Source organism: Rosa chinensis, chromosome 6 (assembly GCF_002994745.2).
Source record: "Rosa chinensis cultivar Old Blush chromosome 6, RchiOBHm-V2, whole genome shotgun sequence".
Lineage (NCBI taxonomy): Eukaryota > Viridiplantae > Streptophyta > Magnoliopsida > Rosales > Rosaceae > Rosa > Rosa chinensis.
In genome coordinates, this window is record NC_037093.1 from 14,945,852 (window position 1) to 14,967,387 (window position 21,536).

Sequence of the window (21,536 nt, forward strand, 5' to 3'; positions counted from 1 at the left end):
ATGCCTATAGATATATGTATTTGAAACTCGAAGTCCCATTTTCGGAGGCCTTGTGCAGCAGCACTACCTGCACACGCTCAGGGCCGCCCCTGGATGTGCATTGATTTTGTGTACATCGATTTTGGGGTCACATTTCAATATGTTGATAATTATGAGACATCTATTTTTATTTTGGTACTGATTTCTAATCTCTAAATTGACATCGTTTTCTTTGACATTATTGTTTTGTTATACATTTATATACATCACTTCCTTTTGACAAGCATGATGTGCAAAGTTTAATTGTAGCTGCTGCTTGGAAAAAAAGTGACATATCTCAACATCTTAACTCAAGCATATCATCCAAAAATGGGACATTCCATTAACTTTCCAAATTCATGATCCAACATAAAACTCCAAGCCTACAAAGGCTAGCCTAGAAACATATGAATAACAAGCTATAATCAGTTTTATCAACAAACTTTGCCTCAGAGCAAAAAACTAGCCTTACTCAAAATCATTTTAGTAGTCAAAATTCTATACTAAAGTCTGTATATAATCAGCCACTTCAATGCGCACCTCATCTCTGTTGGCTATATGATTTCCTAGTCTTTACCGCCCACTAAAACTGTATAAACCAACATATAAGTCACAATGCAAGTCACAATCATTGGTAAACAAGTTAATATTTAATTAACCCAAAAACAAAACCAAAAAATCAAACAAACAAACTGCAACGCCTGAACTACAAGATGGATCTGCACAACTACGAGTCACATCCAATACTAATATAACTGGACTTTACCAAATGTAAACACACATAAATCAAGAAAAATATATGAATCACCCATATACCATACATGTGCATACAAGCATGCTTTTAGAATTCTCATGTTGCACCAAATTAAATGCAAGTATTCTCATGTTGCACCAAATTAAATCTCATTCTTCTTCCCAAATGGATTCTAACGCAAACAAATCTTACTGGGCTTGGTCTCTCTAATGCTAGCTAGACTATCAGGATCATTACCTATCAAGGTTTGGGATCTATCCAACCATTTCAACCTGTTAAAATTTTTAAATAGAAACATAGTCACAGCAGATATTATTAATAATGCTTTTGTTTGATCACAAGTTTCTCTCTTATATCACCTCAACTTGGGGTTCTTTCTACCCAATTTAGACCCAAATGCCCCAAAATTGTTATTTACATCACCTATTCATAGAACCCGCACAGAAGAATCTTGTGATGCTCAAGCCACAATTGTGATTCATCTGTTATTGTGCAAAGAATTGGCTGAATGAAATCTCTAAATTCAGCAGGGGAAGAAGTTACAATTTTTGGGCACTCTAATGTTACGATAAATCATGAGATTTCATACCATATGTCAGAGCAAGGTGTATTCCACGCTATTTAACACTTAAATTTGCTACTGTCATTAGACAAGATATTGCTTGGGTAGGGCGGTCGATGTTATAGGTCCACCCATTCAATCAAAAGCCTCAATTCCAAAATTCTATATCCATATAATAATCAAAGTTATCCTTAATATTTAAGTACTTGCACATGTGGCGAGTTATCATTGACATTGGGCGGTCGGACAAACTCAATAGTTAGATCGTATCCTGAAGATCTTCTCTTGGATTAGACGGTGAAATACTTCGAGTATTTCATAATTGAGAATTAGTGTTTTCTTTGCTCACAATGACTGAATAATAATGTGAAAATTAGAATCTCATTTCTAACTGGAAAATGAGGAAAAAAATTATCAAAAACAAAATCCCCTATAAAGTAAAACTATAAAACTTGGACCAATTTACGGGGACCAATATAATAATAATAATAATAATCCACTCCTTTATTTTCCATGTGTCACTCTCTGATTCTGTTTCGCACCACTCCTCTCCCGCCAAAAACAAACCCTTCTCTTCCCGAGACTCTCTCTCTCTCTCTCACACACACACGCACAAACCACTGCCGTTTCATTCCACTACACTGCGCAAAATCACGATGGTGGTTCGGAGCGGAGCCGACGACGGAACCGCCGAGAATGGAAGCGCGGGGGTTTCCGACTACGAGAAAATCAGAGAGCAAAGGATCAAAGAGAACCTGGCCAGAATGCAGAACATGGGCATTTTCGACCTTTCACGCCAGCTCCACTCCTTCAAACCTAACCCTCCTAAACGCCTTCGCCGGAGTCCTCCTTCCGATCAGCCCAAAACCCACAACTCAGCTCCCACAAGACGCTCCTCCAGGTAACCCAATCCCCCTCTTGAGCTTGTTTGGGATTGCAGTAAAAAGTAAAAAATTTCAAGAAATTTTGCAGAATAAGAAAAATTGGGTGTTTGTTTGGTAAACACAGAGGGAAAATTACAAGGTCGTTGGAAAAAGAATTGTGCTTTTTTGGAAATTTAGGTTTTGGGTTTTTTTTGATTCAGGTTGCAGAATGTGGCTCCTGTAACCTATGCGGAAACTGTAAGGAAGGTCTCAGTTGAACCAAAAAGAAGAGTAAGGAAGGCTTCTCAAAATGCAAGGAACCCCAATGATGGGAAGAGAAGGACATCAGACACTGAATCAGAAACTGACTCAGAATCAGACTCAGCCTCAGAATTGGAGTTCGACTCTGACTCTGACTCTGAGGTTAAAGTTCGCATACAGATTTCAAATTCGGGGTCTCCACCAAGGCGCTCTTCTAGGTAATCCATCCTTGTTTGGGTTCCAGGAAAGTGGAAAAGAACCGAGTTTATTGTAAATATGTGCATTTTTCAAGAAAGTGGTTCATTTTGTAGGTTGAGAGATGTGGCTCCAGTGAGTTATGTGGAAGCTAGTCCTAAAAAGGAGAAAGAGCTGTCAGAGAGTGTTGAAGGAGAGTACTTGGTGGATGACTATGGAGAAGATGGGGAGCGCATTGATGATGGGGTCAAGGATGAAACTTGTCACCAATGCAGGTATAGGATACGTGTTTTTAGTTTTCTTGTTATGTTTGATGTTTGTTCAGTGAAGGGAATGATGCTCATTTGAGTATCTCTTCTCGAACATTGAGAAGAATTCATAAGTTGGATAGATTGGTTGATGAATTAACTTGATGATGATGATGATGATAGATCTTGTATGTTGTTTTGAACATCCAGGTCCAATTTTAACATGACTAATTATGCACAACTTTCTTACAAACAGTTAACAGTTTCAAGTGTATAAGCTTTTCCCAGTTTGCCACTGGCTTGTTTGTCATATGTATCATTATTGTAAAAGGTTTCCCTGAGCACCAGGGCAAGCAACTTCAATTCTGCTTCAAATCAGAATCTTGAACTGATGTAAATCTCTGTGTTAGCTGCTTTGTTGATATTTACTGTGATAATCTGAAGCCTTACGTTGAAATAGTGAACTCTAATGATTATTTATATACTGTTGTGCTTGGATATTTTTTTTAATGTTCTTTTTTGTTGAATTGAGGGATTTATCCATCGCTTTTTCAGAATTGTTCCAGAGCTTCTTCATATAATTTTTTTTACCTTTTCTGGCTTTAAGATTCCAATTCTACCAAATGAAATTTGGTAATACATTAGATGTTCTTTCCATGGAATCCTATTTGTTCTTCTTTTTTGAGTCTTGCAGTGTAGTGGTTGGTTCCTGCAGCTTCCTTATTCATGTAGATTATTATGACCAAAATGAAGATGAACCAACTTAATTGATAAGCTAGTAATACTCTTGGAACAACAAGACATTTCCTGTCATGTAGAACATTCCAAGATTTTGGAAACAACTTGCTGCACGTCTACAAAGCTTAGCCAAAGCATGTTTCATAGGCTGACTCAGCTCTGTCAAGTGGCTTGCAGAGTGTTCTTATCGTTAAAGGATTCTCTGTACCCAGAGTCCTGCAAGATTTTAATACTGATTCAAACAAGAATCTCTAACTAATGTATTTTATTTTATTTTATATTTTCTGTTCTATTAAATTTAAGTGGGAAAATCTATAACTTGGCAAAAATTGTATTCCAGGATTATTATTATTTTTTATTCTATATTTTATTCTGCCTCCTGTTCCAAACTTCATAAACCTATCTATATATTTTGTAACTCTATCCTTTTACTCTACAATTCCTTATAGTCATTACAGTTTTGTACCTTTTCAGTTCTAAGCTTGACTTAGGAAACTTGTCCATAAAATAGGCAATGGAAATTAACTAGTTTGTTTAGTACTTTTGATTCAGCAACTTATTCAGAATTCAGCATTTAAATTCGTCTTGTATTTTCTTTGCAAATCATTCTTTCAATTGAAAGTTACATTTGATGCTCTTCCGAAGGATTTTTTTCTTTCCTTCTTCTTGAGTCTTTCCCGTTTATTGGCTGGTTCTTGCAAATATTATTCTTTTATACTTGAGTAACTTTTTTTTTCCTGAATCTAAGATGGACAAAAGACTTGAGGATCCCTGTTGATTGAGGGAGCTCATCTGTATCATTTATAACCCAACGAAAGATAGTATCTTTCCAATTATTTAGCAAAAGAGCTCATCTATTTTTAATTGGGTTCATCATAAAATCTACTGCATATCTAGGGTGTTATACAAGCTTGCTTTTTGGTTGCTGCATAAAGGTGTCCATTCACTTGATAAAATTTTCTTGGCCGAGCTTGCTTTTTAGTTGCTACATAAAGTTGTCATTTCACTTGGTAAAATTTGCTTGGCCATGACATGCCTCCTTTCAGGCAGAGAACTCTGGGTGATCTTACTCATTGCAGCAAATGTGACTTGGTCCAAGGGCAGTTTTGTGGAGATTGCTTGGATATGAGGTAGGTTTTCTTATTTTATTTCTCTTTGTTTTTTCAGATTTCTTACTGAAAGTACCTTTCCTGGTTCCAATGAGAATGAAAAGCTGTAACAGACCTCCAAAAGCAAGCCACTAATTCAGTTGTTAGCATACTCATTTAATTTTTCATTATTCCACAGATATGGAGAGAATGTGATTAAAGCCAACCAAAATCCTCATTGGGTTTGCCCTGTTTGTCGGGATATCTGTAACTGCAGTCTCTGCTTGAGTAGGAAGGTAAGCCTTAGGTCCTTGATGGAGGGTATGATGGTTTCCTTGTACTTTTTCAAAAAAAAATAAATGTAAGAGATAATGCATTACAGCACACACATATGCACGTACACAGACAGTCATAAACAGATACATGGACACATACGTTCATTCAATCCATAGTTTGGGTATCAAGGCTTTTGTGTACATGGAACCAATGGCTAAATTTTTTTGTGCATCAGTTCATAAAACTGAGTTAGAAGTCTGTGGCACATTTCAGACCCTTATTCAATCCCATAGTTCCCAAACAAAATCACAACCCTTGAGTGCACTAGAATTGATGTATGATTCTTATATAGACACAGGAATTAATGCATGATGATATCAAAGAAGAAATGGAGGGATGCCTCATGGGGAAAGAGGTGAACTTCTTAGGTAGTGTGCTTGTTCCTACAGAAGACGTGCACAAGCTAGATGCTGCTACTATTGCTTGTGATGTTGATGGTAAGACAAAGAAAGAACCAAAAAGGAACACGAGCACGATTAGTGCGCATGTTGCTGCAGAAGACATGGACAAGCTAGATGCTGCTGGTGATGTTGTTGATTGTGAGACAAATATAGAATCAAGTAGGAGCACGAGGACAAGTAGTTTGCATGTTGCTGCAGAAGACCTGGGCAACCCAGATGCTGCTGGTGATGTCGTTCATGGTGAGACAAAGCAACCAAGAAGGAGCACAAGGAGGAGTAGTGGGCATGTTGCTGCAGAAGACATGAGCCACCTAGATGCTGCTGGTGACGTTGATGGTGAAAAAAAGAAACAACTAAGAAGGAGCACAAGGATGAGGAGGAACTAAATATTTATAGATCATAAATTGATTGACATGACGCCCTAAATACAAATAGTCTTGGAACAATTGGTGAAAGGTTGGAAGAAACCAGACAGTTTTTTTCAATCACAGATGCTACTTTTTTGTTAGCAGGGCAGCTTAATGTTTTGTGGAGAATTGATTTGGCATAGGGAAAGTTTTCTTGAATTGCAGTTCTGTAGTACATGGCAGTATCAGTAATATCTAGTCTTTTGACGCATGTGATCCCTCACATTACTAGTCTTGCTAATGATATTGTTTTCAGGAATCTTGCTGAAACTTGAATGTATTCTATTTGTGACTAGTCTTTGTGATTCTGCGTCAAATGAAACTAACATTTCCAAGCACATGGTTCATCATTATATCCTCAAAAGCAGTCACAAACAAAAAGCGTTTTATAAAGTTAGGAACTTGCCAAAACGGCATTCCTTTTTCCCACACGAGTCGAATCATTTTGTCAGTGTACATACAGGTTTCGAGCTTCACTGAACTTGACTATAACTTGTAAACGTTAAAATATCATTAGCCTGGCATGTGCTATGTAAATAGCTAAATACCATTCGTGATGCGCATAACTCTTCAATGAATATAATCATGCACAAAGTTCAGTATAGGCTTCCATTGAGAAGAATTTTCCCTCCCACCCGCAACATTTCACCTTTTGTTACTAGTCGGTTGGTCATATCAGAAAATTCTTGAATAGGCTGTAAAGCGAGTATTTTTGTAGTTTTTCCACCTCATACCATGAGTTAAGCACTTCAAGATTTTTGTCTGTTCCTGAGAAGGTCAACTGTATGCTTAGATTGCAGTCAAAAGTCCCACCATTGCTTTTGCATTTTGAGTTCGGTACTGCACAGTCCTCGCCATTGAGGCAGACAGAGTAGTCCCCGGAGCACGCTTTGCACCCAAATTTCTTCCAGTACAAGTTCTGAAGAATACCCCTGTTGAATTCAAGTACCTGTAGAACAGATATAGTCAGATTTCAATACTGCTTCAAGAATGGAAGCGAGAAAGACGGCAAGAGAAATTCATCGACTATTGGCTAGAAGGGTGTACCAAGGTGAAACTAGTTATGGTATTCGAGTCATCAGCGACCAATATTGGGGGTGATCTTGCTGCATACTTGCGTCCAGCAAATGCCACCATGTACCCGCCTGCCTTAGCCTGAGCAATTCATGAGATTTCATGACTTTAATCTGAGCAATGCCCATGTCTAAAGGTACAGCTGAAGAGAAATTGTAAAAGCTAAAAAATACTACTGATATGACAAGTTATGGCTAGTTGAGCATTCCTTCCGAGTTAGAAACACTTCTTTCTGAAGAAGCATCTTGAAATGTGTTTTCAAATGAAGCACTATATATTCTTTTAAAGAAAATCTCATTTGGAATTGCTTTTAGTAAGACCTAGAAAGTCAAAACCGTAGGATACAAAAACCATTCACAATAATATCTATGCAAATGCAATGGATTTTGGCACATTCAAATTTCTCTCTATGCTCTAATTTAAGATTAGTCTCACAAATCTATGCATAAGTGGTATAATCAAGTTAATGAATGCTGGCATCATTACTTAAACCTTTAATGAAACCCAGTATTGTGAGTGCAAGTTCAGAAATAGAGCATGATCTCATGACATGCATACATGAACACATGCACACACATAAACCAATCTTATATTTTCAACTAAAAGATGAACTAAGTTCTTGAATTTCATACCGGATTAGAGGAGCTACTGTCGATGGTAAGGAAGGAAATCTCATCGACTTTGGGTCGAAACACTGCAAGTTGTGCTTTCTTGTCTGGGCTCGAGAGAGATAGACGCGTATCACAGGGCGAAAATTGAGTCTGATTGAAAAAGAACGAGTCCTTGTTTGAAAATGCAAGACCAAATGTAAAACCATCCCATCTTTGGATTGTTGCATCTGAGCAAGGATCAAATACACCATTTGTATCACTTCCAGCATCCGCAACAAACCTCATCATCGTAACCAACAACAGCATGATGATGATGATCATCTTCTTCGTCGTCGATTTCGACCCCATGATGAATTTGGAGACTTCACCTTCACCAATCTGAATTAATGAAAAGACAAACCATCAACCATTTTGCATATCCTTTAAACTTCTCTGGCGATCAATACAATGTTCCTAACATTCAGAAATAATAAACTAATACAGAATATAGAGGAAGTACAGAAAAACAAGAAAAATTGGATGCATGTATGGCTACAAACCTAAAGACAAAAAGATCGTCCCAGATTTACTCATGAAATCAAACCCTAATAGGAAAATTAAAGATGGGATGGTGGCGTTTATGTTATGTATTGCTTGTAATTATTCATCCGAGACGCGCCAAAACGGTTATCCAGGCACATGTGTTGGATCTTGTCCAATAAACGGTTATGGAAGTTGATGTTGCTTACGCGGCAAGTTTTGAGAGATATTTACCCCTTTATTGCAATTATTTAGGGCATGTTGATATTAGTCTACAAACCGATAAACCGAAGATCAAAATGAAAACATTAAAAACGCATCTTATGGTCAATGCTTCCGTTCATCAATATGGTCAAATGACCAGCTCACTAGTTTTTTTTTTGAAAAGGAATAAAATTACAAACAAGAATCTCTTATCTAACCGACTCTCGAATTATCAAATAGAAAAGCATGAGAAGCCGAGAGGGTAAGGGCTTGACACCAGCTTTGAGTTCGAGCACTATGACCAGTTTTTGCAGGCCAGATCACTAAATGCCTTGTGGGATTATTTGGTGACTTGGTGTGGTTGTTACTTGAGACAGATAGATTTTTGGACTAGTGATGGGTCACGGGATAGGTTGTTAGCCCAGCTCCGGTCCTAGATGAGTCCACTTTCTGGATCCTTTTCAAAACGCATCTTCAACAACGGAACGGGCCGTATCTATTCACACACAAAAATAAAAGGGTTGTTTACATTTAGACCATCTTGGACCCCACGAGTAAAAAGGGTTGGAGGTTGGTCTATCATGTGCAGTATTTGTTGGGAAAAATATAATTTAGCTCCAATTATTTGGCGTTGTACAACTTAGAGCATCTCCCATGATATTAGCCTACCAAAAATAGAATATTCTCTCTAATATGTTTTTTTAGCCTACCAATAAAAAACAGTGCTGTCACCGGCCAAATTCTGTAGGCCAAAATCAAATATCATCACATCTAACGGCTATAATTTAATTTGATAATGACAAAAAAAGGGCTATCATTTAATTTAATTTAATTGATTTAGTTAAATAAAAATAAGTATATCATAAAAATTAATGGTTACACATTTATTTTAAAAATTATAAACATATCAAATATTGGGCTCATATTAAAGATCTCAACAAGATATTTACAATGATGTAATTGTTAAAAAGTATTGATTTACTTTGTAGAGAGTAAGAAACGTATAAAGAGAGATGAGGGGAAAATAGAGAAGTGTATTATTCAGTCTTAGAGGCCTCCCTTATATAGAGGTAGGGTTTACATGATAAGTGTTTAAACTATTGATATATTACATATAGGTCCCTAACTAATAACATGGACAGCCACATAAGAAATAATATTTACAACACTCTCCCTTGGATGTCCACCAATTGATGATGGCATTGGACGCGTTTATTGTTGCCTCGTTAAAAACTTTGCCAGGTAACAAAAATCTAGTGGGATAAAAATAACCTTGGTAGAAGGACAAAAAGAGCACAACGCGCATATGTCCTAGGTAGCATGTTTCTTGATGCTCCCCCTGATTGCAATCTCCCCCTGATCTTTGCATGCGTCGCTTGATAGCTTCGAGAGTCGTCTCAATCCGATCCCTTCCACTAACTTCTGGAAAGTACACTTAGGTAGAGATTTGGTGAATAAATCAGCCAAGTTTTCGTCGGATCGAATTTGCTTCACTGCAATTTCTTGATTCTTTTGAAGCTCATGAGTGTGAAAGAACTTTGGTGCGATATGCTTAGTCTTGTCACCTTTGATGAATCCTTCTTTAATCTGAGCAATACAAGCAGTATTGTCTTCATACATGACTGTTGGTTTGTCAGTTACTGAAGGTAAATCACAGGTGCTTCGAATGTGGCGAATCATGGATCTTAACCAAAAACATTCTCGGCCAGCCTCATATAAAGCAATTATTTCTGAATGATTAGAGGAAGTTACCACGAGTGTTTGCTTAGATGATCGCCATGAAATTGCTGTGTCTCCACAAGTAAAAACATATCCTGTTTGAGAGCGACCTCTATGCGGATTAGAGAGATATCCTGCATCAGCATATCCAACAATCGTGGAATTATCAACAGATTTATCTGTATAGAATAAACCTATATCTGTTGTACCACGAAGGTAGCGTAAAATGTCTTTTACACCTTTCCAATGGCGTGATGTTGGAGCAGAGCTATATCTTGCCAATACACTAACTGCAAATGCAATGTCTGGTCTTGTACATTGCACCAAATAAAGAAGGGCACTAATAGCACTAAGATATGGTACTTCTGGACCAAGGATAATTTCGTCATCTTGTCTTGGACGAAATGGATCTTTCATAGTGTCAAGACTTCGAACAACCATTGGGGTACTCAGTGGGTGAGCCTTTTCCATACCAAATCTCTTCATAATTTTTTCTGTATAAGCAGATTGATGGACAAGAATCCCACTATCCAAATGCTCAATTTGCAGCCCAAGGCAATACCTTGTTTTTCCAAGGTCTTTCATTTCAAATTCTTTCTTTAAATATTCAGCAGTTTTTCCAAGTTCTGAAGAACTTCCAATCAGATTCATGTCATCGACATAAACTGCGACTATTGCAAAACTAGAATTTGATTTCATAATGAACACGCAAGGACATATAGGATCATTGACATATCCTTCCTTAAGTAGATACTCACTGAGGCGGTTGTACCACATTCGTCCAGATTGCTTCAATCCATATAAGGATCGTCTTAGTTTGATTGAGTACATATTGCGTGGTTTTGTAGTTGCTTCAGGCAACCTAAGTCCTTCTGGGACTTTCATGTAGATATCAGTATCTAACTCACCGTATAGGTATGCAGTAACAACATCCATAAGACGCATATCAAGTTTTTCTGAAACTACTAAACTTATTAGATAGCGGAATGTGATAGCATCCATTACAGGAGAATATGTTTCCTCATAATCTATCCCAGGCCTTTGTGAAAAACCTTGCGCAACAAGTCGCGCCTTATATCTTGCAATCTCACTTTTCTCATTGCGCTTTCTCACAAATACCCATTTATATCCAACTGGTTTGACATTGGGTGGTGTTTGGACAACAGGTCCGAAAACACTGGGTTTTGTAGAGAATTTAATTCAGTTTGGATTGCATCTTTCCATTTGAGCCAGTCATGTCTCTGTCTACATTCATTAACAGAGCGAGGTTCAGTGTCATCGCCTTTTATTATTTCAGTAGCTACTGCAAATGAGAATATATTTTCTATGATCATATCTCTACGATCCCACAACTCATTGGTGTACACATAGTTTACGGAAATTTCCTTATTTTCAGGTACCTGAGCCTCTTCATGGGCTGGTGTCTCACCGATGTCATTTTCCTCTTCTGTAGTCACAGAATCATGAATTGTGGATCGGACATTATTGTCTTGCCCAATATTCTCTTCAGGGGCGATTTCATTAGGATTCATATGTGCCTTTGTTTTCCTCTTTCTAGGAACTGAATCTTTTGAACCTACAGGTCTGCCGCGCTTCAGGCGTGCAGCAGATGGCTCATTGGCCGCCACATTATTTTGTCCAATTTGGACATAATTCTTGCCGGTGCATTTATTGCTGGGATATGTGATCTTGTCACTTTTGCTGTGTCAGTGAATGCATCAGGCATTGTGTTAGCAATATTTTGAAGGTGCAGAATCCTTCGTACTTCAATTTCACTTTCTTTAGTACGAGGGTCAAGATGAGATATAGTGGGTACAGTCCACATTAATTCACGACGTTCATTTGGAACAGTCTTATCTCCCCCTAAAGGCGGGAATATTGTCTCATCAAAATGGCAATCTGCAAACCGTGCGGTGAAGGTATCACCCGTCATGGGTTCTAAATACCGAATAATGGATGGTGAATCAAAACCAATGTAGATTCCCAATCGACGTTGAGGGCCCATTTTTGTTCGTTGTGGCGGTGCAATAGGCACATAAACAGCACAACCAAATGTTCGAAGATGGGAGATATTGGGATGGCTCCTAGAAACAAGTTGTAATGGGGAATATTGATGGTTGGCTATGGGCCTCAACCGAATTAAAGCTGCTGCATGCAAAATTGCATGTCCCCATGCAGAAACTGGCATCTTTGTTTTCATTAGCAAAGTGCGAGCTATTATTTGAAGTCTCTTAATAAGAGCTTCTGCCAAACCATTTTGTGTATGAACATGAGGAACCGAATGTTCAATTTTAATTCCCATAGACATGCAATAATCATCAAACGTTTGAGATGTAAATTCACCAGCATTGTCTAAGCGAATGGACTTGATAGAGTAGTCCGGGAATTGAGCTCGTAATTTAATTATCTGAGCAAGTAGTTTGGAAAATACCACATTACGGGTAGACAAGAGGCAAACATGTGACCATCTTGTAGAGGCATCAACTAGGACCATAAAATATCGAAATGGTCCACAAGATGGGTCAATAGGTCCACAAATGTCCCCTTGAATTCTTTGTAGAAAAGAAGGGGATTCGATATCTATCTTTGCATAAGATGGTTTAACCACCAATTTCCCTTGTGAGCAAGCTTTGCAAGGGTTGCTTGGCAAAACAATATGTTTAGTCATCAATGGATGTCCATTGGAATTTGTAATGATCCTACACATCATGGTGGATCCAAGGTGACCCAAACGGTCATGTCAAAGCATAAATGTATGTTGATTTTTGAACTACTGGTTCACAACATGGTATGCCTCAATTGGTTGAATGGTTGCAATTGGTTGAATAGTTGTGTAATACAACCCAGATGATAGGGCAACCAATTTTTCCAATATATGCTTTTGGCAGTTTTTATTGGAGGTAATGCAAAGATATTCCACATGATTGTCATTCGTGGTCTCAATGTGGTATCCATTTAAATGGATATCTCTAAAACTGAGGAGATTTCTTCTGGATCTCAAAGAATATAAAGCCTCTTGAATGGACAATTGAGTTCCATTGGGTAGCCTAATGTGGGCTCTTCTGGAGCCGTCAATCAGGTCTGCAGGACCTGAGATAGTAGTCACATTGGCTTTAGAAGGCGTTAAAGTGGAGAAATAAATCCGATCACGAAGGATCGTATGTGTAGTGGCACTGTCAGCAAGACATATTTCTTCTCCATCCTTCATAAGTTGAGAGCATCCAAAATCCATGTTCATGCCTTCATAAAAGAAATAATAATAATAATTAATTAATTAGTCTGACTAAGGCAGTAAAACATGATATTATAGATCATTTATAGATAAAAACAATTTAGTCATTCATTTGGGTACGAGAGAAAAAAATATATATAAATATATATATATATATATATATATATATATATATATATATACCCATCATAATTCCTTTTTGCAAACTGACGTCAAAAAAGTAGATGCATCATAGACCACATGCAATTTAATTAATGAGCTCCAAAAAAAAATAGGGAGGCCCCTTATGCAATTTAATTAATGCATCATAGACCACATGAAAAACATATGCAATTTAGAGCAACTCCAACAGATTCCCTATATTTTGATTTTTCTCTACTTTAGGGAAAAATAAGCCTCTTTTGCTCCAACAGATTCCCTATAATTATCTCTATTTTAGGGAAAGTGAGGAGAGAGAAAACCAAATTCCCTATATTTACAGCAAACTCCAAAATTTTAAAGAAGAATATGGAGATTTTATAGATTATTGTAAACTAGGGAATCTGTTGGAGTTGGAGAAGAAAAATAGGCTAAAGGTTTGACTTTTGCTTCTCTATAATACAAAAATTATAGGGAAGCTGTTGGAGTTGCTCTTAATTAGATGCATCATAAACCACATGATATAGCAAAAAGTATCCAGAAAAAAATTTCTTTTTATTGCCTTGCAAAATAGCTAGGAACAAACCAAACTAAAAAAATCAGAGGCCTAAACAAAAGGTGACTAATGTAGAAAGAAAATTAAAAAAAATGCCTAAACATAGGCTGACAACTAGTAGTCGTCAAGAATTCCACCACTGGTCATATCATCAAAATTGCTTCCATTGTTCGCAAAAAAATCTGAGACATCGAGTGGAGTAATGTCTATAGGCTCAGATGAATCCCAAGGGTCAGAGTGGTCAATGTAGTTTGTCTCCACATGTTTATTTTTCAAGGAAGCTTTGTAGAAGGCCACCAAATGGTCTTCTGCACGACAGGTGCGAGCCCAATGGCCTTTACCACCACATCTAAGACAAACACTATCTTCATTTTTATGAGGTTTGATCATCTGACCATTTCCTTTAGTAATCTTGGCATTGTTCCTTGGGCCCAACTGCTGGTTGTAGCCCCCACGAGCTTGGCCATTTTGTCGACCCTGACTACGTCTATGACCACGGTTACGGGCTTTGCCATGCCTTCCACCACGTCTATTGCTATAACCACTAGTAAAAGTAGCATTCGCTTCAGGGAATGGTTATGATCCTATAGGGCGAGACTGATGGTTCTTCATTAAGAGCTCATTGTTTTGCTCAGCCACCAGAAGACAAGAGCTAAGATCAGAATATTTGGTGAATCCTCTTTCTCTGTATTGCTGCTGTAAGACCATATTTGAGGCATGAAAGGTGGAGAAGGTCTTTTCAAGCATCATGGCCTGAGTTACAGTTTCTCCACAAAGATTCATTTGGGAGGTGATCCTGAACATGGCAGAATTATAATCTATCACAGAACTGTAATCTTGAAGGCGCAGATGCGACCATTCGTAATGTGCTCTAGGGAGCACAACAGTTTTTGGTGAGAGAACCTATCTGCCAAACCTGTCCATAGCTCAAGTGGGTCTTTGACAGTTAAGTACTCGTCCTTCAATCCCTGATGGAGATGGTGGCGCAGAAAAATCATAGCCTTAGCTTTATTCTGCGGGCATGCTGAGTTTCCTTCCTTGATTGTAGGCCCAAGGTTTTGGGCTTCGAGATGAATCTCTGCATCAAGGGCCCAAGACAGGTAGTTCTTGCCAGAGATGTCAAGGGCGACAAAATCCAATTTTGCCAAATTCGTCATCTTCTTGCCACAATGAAGATGAGGTATGTTAGGATCCATATATAGTGTTAGAACTACAGGTTCTTAACAAATAAGTAATCAATATCGAAACTTCAGGTTCGAAAAAAAATGAACATCGGATCGCAATTACTTCGTGGTCTTATGATTAGAACTTCAGGTTCAAACGGATATGTACTCGAAACTTCTGGCTCGAGTAGCAGTAGTGAAACTTCAGGTTCACTTGTATTATGAATATTAAGTATGCTTAATTGATAAAACATATAAGATAAATTTAATTAAATAAATATCAGATATGCTATAAGGAATGAAACAGCAAAAATATATCCATTATGTTAACAACATATACCTCATATATATATATATATATATATATATATGTATAAAGGAACGTGTTTGCTATTAGGTGTGCAACTGCAGTGTCTTCGTGCATCACAGGATAGAAAGCAAGGACGCACTGGGACAAGGATTATTTGAAGCTCAATCAAGAAATGAATAAATTATGCAACAATGAGGATGACCGGTTGAAAAAAAACACTGACCGGCTTAAAAGAGAGATGACCAAGGGCCCATAAAACAAAGTTACAAAACAACCAAGTAGTAACAAAACAACCATATTAAACTATATATATATATATATATATATATATATATAGAAACAAAGAACAGTTAGAGATCATGGCCCATAGTTAGCAAACAGAAAGACTCAATACCCAATAGCCAATAGGGAGGAAAAAACCATGGATTGCAGAAGCACATGGCAGATGAAGAATGAAAAAAAAATAAAATAAACAAAACCCCAATAAACAACTTGATAAAGTGATAACTATAAAGGTAGTGTACTGCAACAAGACGGCAGACATAATTGATTATAAGATTGTGGGCTACGATTCCTATATAATCAGTATCTCATAATGGATTTTAGTGAAAGCAATCGCATAACATATACAAGGGACAGTTCTTGTGCCATTGAGTAATTAACGAACATTGATATGATGCCGTATATCTCCATAAACCCTAATCTGCATAATTGATATAGATTATAAATAAACTCATAGATCATGAGTTATAGTTAAGAGCAACTACGTTGCACTATAAACTCGTAGATAATCATAGAGTTTTAAGAAAAATAGCAAAGCGTGCTGATAACGTGTTAAAAAGTATTGACTTACTTTGTAGAGAGTAAGAAACGTATAAAGAGAGATGAGGAGAAAATAGAGAAGTGTATTATTCAGTCTTAGAGGCCTCCCTTATATAGAGGTAGGGTTTACATGATAAGTGTTTAAACTATTGATATATTACATGTAGGTCCCTAACTAATAACGTGGACAGCCACATAAGAAATAATATTTACAGCAGTAATTTTAATATTTAGTAACATTATAAATAACCCATGTATATAGGAAAAATAATTTTTCTTAAATATAAAATTTTTATTCTTAATGAAACAAAAAAAAAGTCAGCAGGGCACACCATTTGGCTTACCAAATCTGAGCCCAAATTTGACCTAGCAAATTTAAGAAGGCCAAAAAAATTTCTTAGTTCTTGGGATATAGCTTACGGTGGGAGCATATTGTAGGCCATAAATAGGATTATGGCTTCCGGTGGGAGGAGATGCCCTATAGATCTTATTATTTGAACGGAGATGGCCTTGGACCCTTGGTATATAACTGGAAATCTTTGGAGGTGCAAAATAGGCTGAACAGAAGAAAATCCGCCACAAGCAAGGCTTTGGAAAATTAAGAAATCTAATCCTACATAGAGATGTTAAAGTAGCTATGTGCCATCTTCTGACTTGATCAATTTGTACACGCAAAGGTCCTCAGAAATTGAAACTCTGCAGCATTTCAGAACTTTCTGCTCTCTCTGATCCGGTTGACTCATTGTCTTGGTAATTTTAGTTTCTTTCAACCCTCAATTATTGCTCAACGACTCATATATTCAGCATTATACTCTCTGTACTTGTGACCCAGTCCATTATCTATCCGATTATCATTTCTGCAACTTTCTTAAAGCTTCAAGGAAATACGTACAAATCTTCTTTCTGTGTCATTTCAATTCGATCCTTATCAGCTTGACCCTTCCATTTTCCAAGCATGATTCGCAATTTGGTGCACAAGTATCTCAAGTGGAGAAAACGATTATACAAGAAATTTGAGGCGCGCAGAAGTTCCAGTGCGTGGAGAAATTGTTGTTTGTACTATAGTCTAGCTAGATTTGTTTAATCTTTTATTTCGAGTATATATATTTCATCGATCTATATACTTCAATTTAGTTTCATGGGACAAGGTAAATATTGCAGTAGACTTATTTGCCTGCATGTGAACAAAGTGCTTCCGGAAATGAAACTTTACACATTTCAACCCGCAACGGCGCAACGTGGGTGGTTTCAAGCTAGAGATGATGTGTCTTTAATTATGTACAATCTTTTTGAATCAAGCCCACAAATACAAACGTGCATGACAGTAAGTGGTAGCTCTACTCTTGGACGCATGGCTGATAATTAATGTGGATGAAAAACTAGAGGGTAAAAGATGGAGCTCTAGTCGCTTCTCGATCTCTTGACTGTGTAGCTTTATTTCTGAGGCCTATATACCAATTACAGAATCTAGGAGAAGAGGGGTCGCTGCTCGTAGATATATTAAGCATTGTCAAGAACAACTTCTTCGGAGTCAAACCCTCCTGCACCAAACTTAATTAAGTGGAAGGACGTATTTGAACAAAAGAATGGATACAATCTACACTCTTCTCCCCCGTTTGATCTTGAGGTATCGACTTGCTGTATCAACTCCCTCAAAAGTCAAAACTACGAACTAAGGACACTTTTACTTACTTCAAATGAGAAAGAAAATAAAGGGAATAGTTTAGGGATAAAAATATTATCTCGTTTACTAATACATAAAGAAATTAAATGAGTATAGGTCCCGCCTTCATATCAGGAATCAATTTCTAAATACTTAGGAATTTGATTACGACATGGGGAAATGAGTTTAGAAATCAAGACCGATTACTTTCTTATCCTACTCCAGTTGTCTCTGATTCATGATTATTTTTTCATTCCAAGTAAGTTAACATGCACCAACATTATAATGTTTATAACTTTGGAGATATCTATAATATTGTTTGTGTATGAACTATTTTTTATTATTATTAATAATAAGGGAGTGAAATTCACACTTCATAATTTATAATGCACTATTTCTTACTATTTATAATTATAAATCTTATATACATATAAAATTTAAGTTATTAAAGACAAAATTTAAGTTACAAAAAATAGAAACATAGATTGTAAATTGTTCATTACTCTGAAGCAACAACAATTCAACGCTTTATTACTAAAGCTATTGTTCAGTGACTAATGGTAAACGTTAATTTATATTTAATTAGAAAACTGTAAGATTTAACCCTCCTGATTTTCAATGTAACAAACTTCATAAACAACATCGTAGTAGCTAGTAAGATATTTTTTAACCACATGCTGCTCCTCATGTCACGAGTGACAAATCAAGTCAGTTTAGACTAGTCAATATATATATATATATATATATATATATATATCGATCATATCCAATGTTGTCCTACTTTGTATCAAATGCTCTAGTCTCATCTCTTTTGGTCTGAAATATATAGCTCTAATCAACTACTACCTAATGACGAAGTCATGAGTTCGAGTCACCATGGGGGTAGGAGTGAAATCCTTTGATCATCTTTTGAAAAGAAAAGAGAAAAAAAAAAAAATATATATATATATATATATATAGCTCTAATCAACCACTTCCTTGCTTTCTGCAGCTAAATTACCCTTATATGTATTTCCGCGGTAATTTCTTTCATATATATATATATATATATATATATATATATATATATATATATATATATATATATATATATAGGCCTGGGATCGGTTTGGCTCGGCTCGAGATTGAGGCTATACCGAGACCGATACCGACTTTATAGTCGGCTCAGATCGGTTCGGGATGCCGGAATTTTATCGATGATACCGATTGGTTCCGAAACCGATTGATTCGGTACAGTTTCGGTCCAAATCGGTTTCCACATTTTCATTTTCACGATCTGGATCTTCCACATTTTTATCGTTGAACTCAGTTCGTGAACTGGGTTCCTGGTTTGGTGGTGCAGGGTGGATTGGAAGAAGGTGAAGGAGAGGCAGAAGGAAGAAGGTGGAGCAAGGAAGAAGGTGGGTCTGTTGTAGGTGCAGAGGTGGGTTGGGACAAAGAGATGTGGGTTGGAGCAAGGAAGAAGGTGGGTCTGCTGTAGGTGTAGACGTGGATTGGGACAGAGATGTGGGAATTAATAATTATTAGTTGAAGAACAAGAAGAAGATGAAGAAAAAGGAGCAGCAGAAGAAGAAGAAGAATCAACCCATGGGCCTCAATAATTGGTCTCAGACCAATCATGGCAGCTCCACCATGTCCACGCGCACGACACCACCACCCCTGCCGTCTCCATCAAGCCGTACCCATGGCTCACCACGAATCCCAGCGACTCAATCCGAGACAGAACCGCCACGGGCAGCGGAGCTCCGAAGGTCATGATCTGCTTTCGGCTCGGCTTGGACAATTCGGTATGTATTACACCCATACCGGTGCCGACCCGTTTACATAGTTTTCGGTACGGTTCTGATCGGGATGCCGGAGAACTGCGTTTCAATACCGAGCCGATCGGTTTCGGCGCGGGTCGGACGGGATCGGTATCGGTTTCTCGGCTTTGAATTCCCAGGCCTACTAATATATATATAAGCTTAATTACCCTTATATATTACCCTTATATGTATTTCCGCGGTAATTTCTTTCATACACACACACACACAGAGGGTCGTTCTAGTGAGGGATCCTTTTTTTTTTTTTGTCTTTTTTAGAGATAGGACATTAGACCAACTTTTTTATCATATTTTGGCATCTCAACCGTTCAGTTTCTAGGTCCTAATGTATAGATCACCTCTGAAAATTTTCAACCAAATTGATTATCGTTAAGGCATTCAAAACTGTGATTTACAATTATATGTATGAACAGTTCAGGTTGGACAGATTCAGTTCGACCATTGATTTAATCTAATTCGATACCGTAACGATCACCGATTTGACATTTGTAGATGTGATCTACCCGTATGTGTATTTCCATGGTAATTTCTTTCATATATATATATATATATAATATGTGCTAAACACTTTATACCTTTGATCAAATCAAGCATTTGGCACTTTGTTTGTTCGGGGATGAACTTATTTCCTTATTTCCCTCTAACTAGCTTGTTCATCAACTTTCTCTCTTCTGTTTGTCACAGTTATTTCTTTCAAATTGGTGAGAGTTTGGCTCGCTCAGTCCTTTGTTGCTCGGAGACTTTCAAATGCGAGTTGGAAAATGGCGAGAAGAACATCCAAGTATGGCAAGAGGCCTCAATTTCATTTTACCCGCGAGATCCTCCTGAGATTTGGCTTCCTCCTCATTCATGTGGGTGCCTTCTCTTGTCGTTGGATTCCTCCATTGCGGATGAGGAAGAATGACGTCTATCCTCTTTTGGATGCGCACCAGCTACACTTCTAATCATAACCATGAAGCTAGCGAAACCGCAACCTTGGATATATCGTCTTTGGGATGAAGATGGAAGGTTGAAGGCCAAAGGCATATGAGAAGATGGAGCACCAAAAGAGACGAGGAGGAGATCAATTTTCATCCTAGGGATGTCAATCGTTAAAGTGAACCTTCATCTTGTCACAAACGTAGATTTATGGATTTGTTTCTGTTAGTATAGATTTTATTGTATATTGGCATTCCTAATACAAAACCTATAGTCATAGGTCTAAGTTAGAAGTGTGCCAATCATTGGAGTGAAGACCTAGTCGAATGAAAAGAAACAAACCCAATACACTCGATGCTTCAGCTGACTCCTCAAGGTACTTCACAGGTAATTGCATATGCATGTCATACGTTTTGTGTCTTTATGCATACTGGGATTAATGCATGTGTTGCAATCCCGGTTAGGTCAGAATATGTGAGTTGGTCTGTGTTTGATTTCTTTAATTCGAAGATCTTTTGTGCATTATTGCTGTCAGTCATTAAGTTGTAAAAAAGATATTTATTCTACATGATTTGTCAGTTAAGTCTATCTTTTTTATTAAGGATAAAATCATGTTTATTTGTAGAATATCTTTTTAAGATGGGAAAAAAATGCAAACAGTACTTGACTTTTGGCCTATTAGTAACTTTAGTACCTGACCAAAAAAAAATATCACTTTGGTACCTGAAATTCGAACCCCGACCCAACTTTAGTATCTAAAATACTGTTGGCCGTTACGGCGTTTGGTAGGTGGCAAACTTTGAGGGGCATTCTTGTCCCTTCACTATATCTTCTTCTTCTTCCTCCCGCTTTATTCCTCCTCTTCTTCCTCCCAACTCTCCCTATTTCTCATCTTCAAAGTTCAAACTCAGTT

General features: G+C 37.4%; 3 protein-coding genes across 4 annotated transcripts; 1 reads left to right on the forward strand and 2 right to left on the reverse strand.

The window, feature by feature from the left end:
* The first annotated feature begins 1,943 nt into the window (after positions 1 to 1,943).
* On the forward strand, positions 1,944 to 6,143 carry LOC112170882 (cell division cycle-associated protein 7). 2 transcript variants are annotated; one of them, XM_024308164.2, is made up of 6 exons: positions 1,944 to 2,235; positions 2,419 to 2,676; positions 2,770 to 2,928; positions 4,686 to 4,769; positions 4,927 to 5,023; positions 5,356 to 6,143. In XM_024308164.2, exons 1-6 carry the CDS (start codon positions 1,991 to 1,993, stop codon positions 5,848 to 5,850), a joined length of 1,338 nt encoding a protein of 445 aa, XP_024163932.1. In that variant the 5' UTR covers positions 1,944 to 1,990; the 3' UTR covers positions 5,851 to 6,143. The 2 variants fall into 2 exon arrangements, with proteins under 2 accessions (XP_024163932.1, XP_040364592.1); XM_040508658.1 differs by having other exon boundaries at positions 5,362 to 6,143.
* Positions 6,144 to 6,243: 100 nt separating this feature from the next.
* Positions 6,244 to 8,241, reverse strand: LOC112172311. Its single transcript, XM_024309599.2, has 4 exons — positions 8,096 to 8,241; positions 7,578 to 7,934; positions 6,919 to 7,026; positions 6,244 to 6,820 (listed from the first exon to the last, which is right to left on the reverse strand). The coding sequence occupies exons 2-4, from the start codon at positions 7,902 to 7,904 to the stop codon at positions 6,542 to 6,544; spliced, it is 714 nt and encodes a 237-aa protein (XP_024165367.1). The 5' UTR covers positions 7,905 to 7,934; positions 8,096 to 8,241; the 3' UTR covers positions 6,244 to 6,541.
* Positions 8,242 to 14,038: 5,797 nt separating this feature from the next.
* Positions 14,039 to 15,081, reverse strand: LOC112170883. Its single transcript, XM_024308165.1, has 3 exons — positions 14,828 to 15,081; positions 14,523 to 14,720; positions 14,039 to 14,468 (listed from the first exon to the last, which is right to left on the reverse strand). Exons 1-3 carry the CDS (start codon positions 15,079 to 15,081, stop codon positions 14,039 to 14,041), a joined length of 882 nt encoding a protein of 293 aa, XP_024163933.1.
* Positions 15,082 to 21,536: the final 6,455 nt, after the last annotated feature.

What these genes read in the sequence shown, in the direction of transcription:
- LOC112172311 (XM_024309599.2), bottom strand. Translation starts at nt 7,904, where the DNA reads ATGGGGTCGAAATCGACGACGAAGAAGATGATCATCATCATCATGCTG. An exon ending in ACAGTAGCTCCTCTAATCCG is followed by an intron (nt 7,027 to 7,577) that starts GTATGAAATTCA and finishes TGAATTGCTCAG; the next exon opens with GCTAAGGCAGGCGGGTACAT. An exon ending in CCATAACTAGTTTCACCTTG is followed by an intron (nt 6,821 to 6,918) that starts GTACACCCTTCT and finishes TCTGTTCTACAG; the next exon opens with GTACTTGAATTCAACAGGGG.
- LOC112170883 (XM_024308165.1), bottom strand. Translation starts at nt 15,081, where the DNA reads ATGACGAATTTGGCAAAATTGGATTTTGTCGCCCTTGACATCTCTGGC. An exon ending in TGGACAGGTTTGGCAGATAG is followed by an intron (nt 14,721 to 14,827) that starts GTTCTCTCACCA and finishes TGCCATGTTCAG; the next exon opens with GATCACCTCCCAAATGAATC. An exon ending in CTCTTAATGAAGAACCATCA is followed by an intron (nt 14,469 to 14,522) that starts GTCTCGCCCTAT and finishes TACTTTTACTAG; the next exon opens with TGGTTATAGCAATAGACGTG.
- LOC112170882 (XM_024308164.2), top strand. Translation starts at nt 1,991, where the DNA reads ATGGTGGTTCGGAGCGGAGCCGACGACGGAACCGCCGAGAATGGAAGC. An exon ending in CCCACAAGACGCTCCTCCAG is followed by an intron (nt 2,236 to 2,418) that starts GTAACCCAATCC and finishes TTTTTGATTCAG; the next exon opens with GTTGCAGAATGTGGCTCCTG. An exon ending in GTCTCTGCTTGAGTAGGAAG is followed by an intron (nt 5,024 to 5,355) that starts GTAAGCCTTAGG and finishes ATTCTTATATAG; the next exon opens with ACACAGGAATTAATGCATGA.